Consider the following 9,970-nt stretch of genomic DNA (forward strand, 5'->3'; position numbering starts at 1 on the left):
ACTACATGAATATATATGTATATATATATATATATATATATATTAAATTTATAAATAATTTATTAATCATATAAGTATATCTTGAGAAAAAAATTTTTAAGTTTATAGATTATAAAACCTTTAATTTTTTTTGGGTTGTCAACATGACTAATTAATTCACTCATCTAGTTGTCAATAACCATGGTGGTGGTAAACCAAAGGTCTTGGTTTGTTGTTTACCACCTTTACATTGACCATGAGGACCAAAAATACCATACTTCAAAAGTCTTGCTTTATTGTTTACGACCAAACCTTCCTACCACTTTCCGTAATCTCCCTCCCTATTTGGTATATATAATTCCCTTTGCAACCCCCATAGCCATAGCCAAACCCCACTTTATGCCATGGAATTTGCCATCATTTTTCTTTCTCTTGCTTTCATGGGAGCGATCCTAGTTTTGTGTCATGAGTTGGTGGTGAAGCCGATGAAGCTTCGAGCTAGATTAAGCCAACAAGGTATCCATGGACCGCCTCCGAGTCTGCTTTTTGGAAACATAAGAGAGATTAAGAAGGCACGATTCGCCGTTGTTAAGGATCCTAGGCCGTCATCCACTCACAACTGCGCCGCGCTTTTATTTCCTTTCTTCCAGCAATGGAGGAAACAGTACGGTACGTATTTTGCATGCCTCTTGACTGTATATTGAATTCTGTACGTAACTACATATGCATGTATAAATTTCAGGTGAAGTATTTGCGTTTTCTCTTGGTAACACCCAAATATTGTTTGTGAATCAACCTGATGCCGTGAAAGAGATTGCAACATGCACGTCCTTAGCCTTGGGGAAGCCTTCCTATCAGCAAAAGGAGTTTGGTACTTTGCTCGGTCAGGGCATTCTAACTTCAAATGGGGCTGTATGGGTTCATCAGAGAAAAATTCTTGCTCCTGAACTATACATGGACAAGGTTAAGGGAATGATGGATCAAATCATTGACTCTACATTTACGGTAATCGAGTCTTGGAAGACCCGAATCGAGGCCGAGCGAGGACTTGCCGACATCAAAATCGACGAGTACATGCGGAGCTTCTCTGGAGATGTCATCTCCAAAGCATGTTTCGGAAGCAGTTACAGTAGGGGAGAAGAAATCTTCTTGAAACTAAGAGATTTACAGGAGGCCCTGTCTAAGAAAAGTTTATACACTGGTGTTCCCGTAATGAGGTGGGAATTGTTTTGCACTTACAAGTCCCATCTATTTCGTGCAATTTTTTTTCTTGTATAATTACTTTGTATTGAACTTTTTGAGCGATTATTACAGATATCTTCCCACAAAAGGCAACAGAGAAGCATGGGCAGTAGAAAAGGAGATACGTGATCTGATACTGCAGGTGGTAAAAGAGAGAAAGATGGCATCATACGAGGAGGACTTACTGCAAATGGTGGTCGAGGGCGCTAAAAACACTTATCTAAGTCAAGAAGCCACCGAGCGGTTCATAGTCGATAACTGCAAGAACATATACTTGGCCGGTTACGAGACTACGGCCGTTTCCGCCACCTGGTGCCTCATGCTTTTGGCTGTCAATCAAGAATGGCAGCATAATGTACGGAAGGAGGTTCTTGAAATCAGCAGGGGTCGTACTCTGGATGCCGACATGCTCCGCAAGATGAAACAGGTACATTGTACACATGACAGAATGATACTAACAAGATTATGAACTAATCTTGGAATCCTTGTTCTTTGTAATGCAGCTTACTATGGTGATTCAGGAATCGTTAAGACTTTATCCGCCGGTAGCCATAGTGTCGAGGGAAGCGTTGGACGACATGAAGTTCGGGGAGATTTTCGTTCCCAAGGGTGTAGATATCTGGCTTATGGTGTTGGCATTGCACACTGACCCTGAAATTTGGGGTAAAGATGCCTACACATTCGACCCGAATAGATTTGCAAAAGGGATAGTGGGTGCCAGTAAGCTGCCTCAAGCGTACATGCCATTTGGGGTCGGGCCTCGAGTGTGCCTGGGACAGAACTTGGCGATGGTTGAACTGAAACTAGTAATAGCTCTCCTTTTGTGCAACTTCTCCTTCACCCTTTCTCCCAATTACACCCATTCTCCTGTTCTGAGGTTGGTGATAGAGCCAGAAAATGGAGTCCGTCTCTTGGTAAAGAAGCTGTGATTCCACTCCGGTGAGCCTATGTAAACTATAGACTTAATTGGTCTGAATCCCTTCGGATAAAGAGATGAATTATTGAGATATATGAATAAATTTTAATTGATGTTACTTATTTTTTTTTCATACATATGTATCTGCTATTGCTCTTCGAATCACTAAATATATTCTGAATTGATACGTTTCAAATGGAATGTTTTTCTTAAAAGTGGATGTGGAGCGGGTGAGAGGTGAATTTTTTTTTCAAACAGGTTCTAAACAATTATGGTAATTGTAAACGTTTTGACCTACCTCATCCACCATGTGAAATTGCCAATTTACCTTTATACATATATAACTATTAGAAGGATAAAAGTGCGTGAATTATTTTATGGTTAGACAACTGTGGAAGATATTAAAAAAAATAATAAAAAATAATAGAGGTGAAGTGGGACAAGACAAAGTGGAAATAGATGTATCCTGCATTCATGAGGTGGTATTGGTTTTCAAGATTACACATCTATTGCGGGGCGGGGCTGGTGGTGAAACAGAACTTGCATAAAATTTAGTTGCAAATATTAAATATATTTTAAATTGATACCTTCAACAGGAATGAGCTTTTTAGGGTAAAGTATATTGTTTATCACTGAACTTTACTCTCTCTTTTATTTTGCTCACCGTACATTCATTTTTTTTTTGTTCACTGAACTTTACAAATTGAATCCTTTTACTCACTTTACTGTTAATTCTCTAACGGTGTGATGACGTGTTATTTTTTATTATTATTTAATATAAAATGATTGAAAATATAAAGGGTAAATTACACCATTCCTCACTGAACTCTACTCCCTCTCATATTTTTCTCACCCAACTGTAAAATAAAAATAGAAGGTGGCCAGATGTCGACGTCGCCCACCGTCGACTACCGTAGATGGTGATCGCTCGGTCTCAAATTTCATGGGTCGCTTTGACTCGACACCTTGAGTCTGAATCCGACCTCCATTTTATCGTAACTTGCTCCAAAGTCCACGAATCGGAGATTGAAAGTGAGAAAGCCAAAACATGTAGTCGAGATTCACAGATTTTGGGACATTTTCTGATGAAACAACCACCATATTTAGACTAGGAGATCGAGATGAACCGATCCAGGAATTTTTAGAGCGAACGACCCAATCAACGAGGTCGATGGTGGCCATAATGAAAAATGATGTGGTGACCGCCAGCGACATGGGCGGAAAGAAGAAGCTTCAAGACGACATTGTTTTGGTGTACATTTGAGCTTTCCAAAACGACGTCGCTTTGATGCTTGTGCCATGTCATAACACTGTTAGATAATTAACGACAAATTGAGCAAAATGATTCAATCTATAAAGTTGAATGAGCAAAATAGAAAAATTGAAAGTACGATGAGTAAAATAGATGAGAGAGAAAGTTCAGTGAGGAACTATGTAATTTACCCTTTTTGGGATAAAATTGGACTGTGTTCCTTAAAAGTTAATGTGGAGCGTGTAAAGATAATTTTTTTAGCATAAGAATAATTATGCGAAACAATTACATGGGATTTATTGTTTCATAAAATAGTTATGTTTCATAATAGCAAATATTTGAGCATTTTGATACACAATGCTTCACCCGACGAGATAAGAACACTTAGTTGAAAATGGTAGAGTGTAACTATCCGAATTTCAAGTCAACATTAATATGTTTACTTAAGCCGGTAAACATAATTATTAACTTGTTTAGGCTTAGTGAGACAAGAGAATAATTATTGTGAATCCTATGGGTTAGAAGGGTTTGAGTCGTGATGTGTGTGTGATGATAAGACCTTCGAGTTATTAGTAAAACTTCCAAGCAAGATGCTAAGATCTTCGAGCCATCTATAAGTTCCCACAGACATGATTCTAAGACCGTCGGGCCGTCAAGACTTTCGACCAGAGAACACTACTAGACTTTTTTATGAGTTTCAGAGACTACTAGACAAACTTAAAAGAAGGGCAATATCGTTTGCAATTTGACCTACTTGAAGAGAGAGGTCAATCATTCAGATAACTAGAAATCATTAGAAGAATAAGCAACAAATTCCAAATGGAACCACTTGAAGAGTGAGATTGATCATCCAGACACAACTAGTCCTTAAAAGAAGGAGTAACATAATCTAAAAGGCCTACTTGAAGAGAGAGGTCGATCATTCAGAACTAGATATGTAATGCCTAAATTTCGGGGTTAGTAGTTTTGGATTGATCCGAGTGGATTTTATATAAACCTAATTATTCATTAAAAGCATTGGGTCAAGGTTAGGCTTGTTTGGTTTATGATTGAGCTCAAATGGCCATAAAATTGGGATTTTTACATATAAGGCAAAATAAGAGGGACTAAAAGAGTAATTATACCAATAAAGAAAAAGGTTGACTTCTTAGACTTTCCTTTGGTTTTGGGCTTGGGTTTTGGGGAGAAAGGATAATCACATTCCTCATTCTATTCTCTTTCTTCTTTCTTCTCCCTTTTTGCTTTCATCTTCTTTAGGTTCAAAGATGAGGTAAGGGCTTCTTTTATGTTCCATTTTGTTCTTAATTTGTTCTTATGCTTTCGCACTTGTTCGATAATTCAAGAGGCTTGATTTCATGTTATGGCAAGAGGAAATAGTGGAGAGCATACCATTTTAAGAGGAGAATGATGAAGTAAGTGTAATTGAGGAAAGAAGTTTCATTTCAAGATTATTTAACTAAAGTAGTCTATTTATAATTCTTTGTGGTGTTATGGATTGTATAATCATGATGCTTTATTAAGATTTGAGTGTTTAAGCATGTCAAGGTTTTTGTTTGATTTATGCCACATATGACGTTTTTGTTATAAAGATGATATTTTATGTTGCTAAATGACCTTAAATAATTTTCCTAATCTTTAAGAGATGATTTGGGACCAAACTAGGGTATTTGGAAGGATTCTTAAGTGTTTCCCGAGCTTAAATGAGACGTTTTTTGGTTTGAATGTCGATACTAGATGAAATGAAATGATTTCTATGAATTTTATAAGGAGAGTATTGATACTGCAATGGGAAGTATTGATATACTAATTCTCTGGTATCGATATTGATGGTGTCAGTATCGATACTAAGGAAATTCTTGGCAACTTAGAAACTATTTTTGGTACTGATACTGAAGAGAGTGTCAAAACTTGACTAGGGAGTATCGATACTACATGTAAGTTATCGATAGTGCATATTTTGGATGATCAAATTCTACTTCATTAAAGCCCGTAAGAGTTAGGGATGACTCGTAATAGTGGATTTAGCTTGAGAGAGGCTTAAATGGTTAAAAGTGGTTAGAAACACTCTTAGGGATGGGTTATGACCAAACTAACCTTAAGGGGTGAAATACTTTAAAATAACCCTCAATCGAGCACGTATCATTATGCACTAATGAATGATCATTGCAAAGGACTTACCTGCAAGTAGGATGATAAAACCACATAAATTGCATGATAAGGAACATTGAGTATCACGTGAACATCTATAAATCAAAGATGCACAAGTTGCTCACTGGTTCAAGGGTGAACCAGTGGGAAGTGGGATGAGAGCGACTGAGGAGTAGTTATTAATTAAGCAACCTCGAATCAAATATCGATAGAGTAATAATATATCGAGTGGGTAGCGATGAATATTAATTGCCTTAAGGGCATAAAACATTAAAAGAATAATAAGCCCTTAACATTATAGATGAGAGAAGGAGCGAGATAGTGCTGAGTGAGGGAATGACATCACCTGATTATGATAAGTTATGATAGTGAGTAGTTCAACTACCTTGATTGCCCTTGCGTGACATTGATTAATGTGTGTTGAGATGTTTAGCTCCATAGAAGAGATTGATAATGAATACGAGATAATAATAATGTGATAATAATGTTTTATGTGTGATAATCATAAGAACCTTATGAGGTAAGATTTCATAAGACTTATTCCTTTGTTTGACACTCGGGAAATGATGAGGACACCTGAGCTACTTATGTGTGTGTGTGTGAAGATCGTCCAATTGATTGAGAAATATTTGGATATATCCAAGTCATTGCAAGATCATTTTAAATCCTAGTTGGATGTCCCTCTTTTGTTTCGTGGCCTAAACACGTCCCAATTACTCTAAAGAAGTAAACTAGGCAAGTGTTAGATGTTGATGCTTCGTGACCCATATCTCACCATAGGTACTTGGTAATGAGGTTCATTTGGACGTAAAGTGTTGATGCTTTGTAACCTAAATCTTATTCAAAGTACATATATCGTATGCTAAAGGGGTTTGAGTCCCATGATATTGAGGTGGCCCCTGAATACATCATGATGTATGCTTATGTGTGTATGTTTGTCGTATTCTAGAGGGGTGTGAGATATGTGATGCTGATGTGACCCTGAACTATACCATGATGCTTACATGTTATTATATGATTAGTATCTGAAAGTTATGAGAGATCGGATACTATCATTGTGTTTTGTGAGGATTGTGTGTTGTATTTGATAATGCATAGTGGTATGGTATTGTGGTTAGAGACTCAATATATGTTTACTCATGGCGAGGCCCTTAGCAAAAGACTAAGGGAAGCATGAGGCTCATACTATAGTTATAGAACTATTGAACCTTAACTATGTAGCACTTGATTATGATCATGTATGTACCTACTGCTTATTACCATATCTTTTAGCTTGCTTATGTTTATAAGATTCATTTAATTCTCTAGATTAGTGATTGTACTACTAGCTTTGTAAGCTCAACGTTCAGATTTTTTGTTCATAGGATAATATATTGAGCCGTTGGAGGAGCACCGTTACAGTAGGATTTCCAGCATTTCTCACAAACTATTATACAGTTACTTATAATGGAAATGTGTATTCATAGAATCCTTTTATTTGTATTCAGATTTGTAACTCTGAGTTGTATTATTTTAATTTAAACTATGTGTTATGGAGCTCCAATTTATAAAAAAGACTTTATTATTGTTTTGAACTATGTGTTTTTAAATGATGATCATGAATGGTTATTTAAAAAAAATGGTTAATCACCTCAATGGTTCCATGTAACACTTAGATCCTCCAAGTTTGAGTTGGATTCAGATTTGGATGTTATAAGACATCCTTACAAGAATGACAAACATCGTCCAATTTGACCCAGTTGATGAGAGAGGTTGATCATCTAGACACATCCTCAAAAAAAAAAGATCAACATCGTCTAAAAGTTCTACATTAAAAGAGAGATCGGACATTCAGATATGACTAAACAGGATCAATGTCGGTTGGCCCTTCCTTGTAAGGCGTCCTACAATCCTGATCGACGATATGAGGCTTAGAGACCCTCTATTCATTCAAAAACGAAACGAGATTCTTTTTGTTGTTGTTTCATGCTTTTTTTTCTTGATTTCTGACTTATTTTTGTGTTTTTTGCTGCTAATAATCTTTTTTTCTTCGTAGTTGATTTTTGTTCCTGTTAATTCGGAATGGTGGCCAACGATAATGGTGGCCGAGAGGTAGAGGATCAAGAATACGCTTCGGTATGAGATCCGATGTCTATACAATTAATATAAATAAATAAATATATATATATATACGCATACATATATATAAAATCAAATACACATATAGGCGCATAAAATAAACCACCTCAAATTAAGAAGTTGATGTTCTAAAACGAATTTTGAAATATTCATTCAATATTTCAATAAATAAAATATCGAACATTTGATATAAAGAAACTCACACAAATATTTAATATCACATTCATAATATCAAATTTCATAGAAATTAAGTAAGATAATTCAAACCCGTCAAGAATATTTTAATATCAATTAGAATAATAATTTAATCTGAGAAAATTATATTAAATCAATCGGATTACGAACTTGAAAAGTTGGATTGTTACTCTACTTATTTGGTATCTCACTATTTTTACATTTCTATCTTGATCACTCGATTAATTTTTATGAACTATGCCGAACATTACAAAGGTACTTGTCGTTGAGAATTAATGGTAATAATGAGTTTATATTTTTTATTTTTTATTTTGTCATTACTCTCTCCTAATCAGTAGCTCATATGTTATTTTTTAAATAATTTTATTTGGACTAATAAAGTGGTGACACACATTACCATGTTATCAATGAAAATAATTTGGCTTCATTAAAAAATAAAGTGGTGACACGATACCATTTTTAGGCTCCTAAAGTTTTTTTTAAGCGTCTAATGTTTATTTTGTTGCCATTTAAGGTTTATGACCATTAACCGCAGTTAAAAAAATATGTTATTCAATCAATACTTGACATGTAACATGTTTTTTTAAATAAAATCTTTAATTTTTCAAATCGTTTAAAATAAAAAAACTTATTATTGATAAAACTTTAGACACTTAAAGAAAATAAAAGATATAATCTGAATATTTTTTTCAGTTATGCCTTAAGCCTAAAATCATAGTACAAAATAGAAATGATTTTAATCTTATGAATTATTTATTTATTTATTAATAATATAGAAGTCGCTAGTTTTATTAAAATCATGAAAATATCCAAATTACAATCAGGTTTACAACCAAAACCTTCTGAACACATCGTGAAGATGTTTTCTTATAATCGTTAACACAATAAACTAGTCATTTAAGATCACACAAGGATCATACAAGGAAGAGATTAAAAATACCTAACCAAATAACCTTTAGTAAAAGGTAGATAGGAACAAATCAAATTGCATGGTAAATGAACCATAAAAGAAGATCAAGTTATTATGTGACACCCCAACCCGTATCCGACCCAAATACAAGTCTGAGATGTCACATTAACTTTTTAACACGATATTCTTATAAAATATCAAAACATTTGAACTCATTTTAAGAAAATACAATAATATTCTATTAAATTATGTTTCATTATAAAAATTTGAAAAAAAAAAATAAGCATTTATGAACAGTACCATAAACAGTGAAAAAATTTCGAATATCAATTGTGTATCGATGCACTGCTACAGTGCATCGATGTACTGCTACAGTAACTTTCGTAAAACGTTCATAAAAGTCGTAAAAATTTAACCGTTCATTATTATACATTTGCCATTTACATAAAAACGTTTAAAACATTACAAAACTCTATCATATGATTTTAACAAAACCGATTAAAACATATCGTATTCAAACCTTTATTTACATGCCAACCACAATCATTATTACAAAATGCATACTATTCAATTCTCTTCTGATCTGATCTTTGGAAAGGAGAAACGAACCTGTCTTGCATAACTTTTATCAATCTTCCTCTTCTTGAAACCTACGTGTGAAATAATCACACGCTAAGTCGTTGACTTAGTGAGGCATATAAAACATATAATAAAAATAATGCATTTCATATCCATATGAACATATCATCTACTCATTCAATCATGTCACATATGATTTCATGTAAATAATAATAGCATGATAACATGTAATAATGTAAACACTTTTATACTTTTTTGTAAGCCCATGTACATTACTGAGAACTTAAGGTATTTGAGTACATTGAGGTTGTGCACCACTATGTTGTCACCACAGCTCGTATAAATGTCCCGAAGGACCTATGTATTGTATTTATCCCGAATGACCACTGCTTAAGAACCATATACATATTCCAATGGATCAAATATGTCTCAAAAGACCCTGTAAATGTTCCAAAGGATACATATACGTCCCGAAGGACCACGTAGAACCCTCGACTCTTGGCATGCCAACTATACCTATAGCTCTCGAATCATATACCATGGGCATTATTCTTGTGTTTCATATGTTCATGTACTCAAGTCATTTCTCTTGTGATCACATATACCTTTTCTTCTGTCACATACCACATGT

General features: G+C 34.7%; 1 protein-coding gene across 1 annotated transcript; it reads left to right on the plus strand.

Annotated features, from left to right (window-relative positions):
- The first annotated feature begins 383 nt into the window (after positions 1-383).
- LOC120126030 (cytochrome P450 714C2-like) lies at positions 384-2,165 on the plus strand. Its single transcript, XM_039144333.1, has 4 exons — positions 384-648; positions 722-1,196; positions 1,294-1,648; positions 1,725-2,165. The coding sequence occupies exons 1-4, from the start codon at positions 384-386 to the stop codon at positions 2,148-2,150; spliced, it is 1,521 nt and encodes a 506-aa protein (XP_039000264.1). The 3' UTR covers positions 2,151-2,165.
- Positions 2,166-9,970: the final 7,805 nt, after the last annotated feature.

The sequence above is a fragment of the Hibiscus syriacus genome, unplaced genomic scaffold, assembly GCF_006381635.1.
Source record: "Hibiscus syriacus cultivar Baekdansim isolate YM2019G1 unplaced genomic scaffold, ASM638163v2 tig00110450_pilon, whole genome shotgun sequence".
Lineage (NCBI taxonomy): Eukaryota > Viridiplantae > Streptophyta > Magnoliopsida > Malvales > Malvaceae > Hibiscus > Hibiscus syriacus.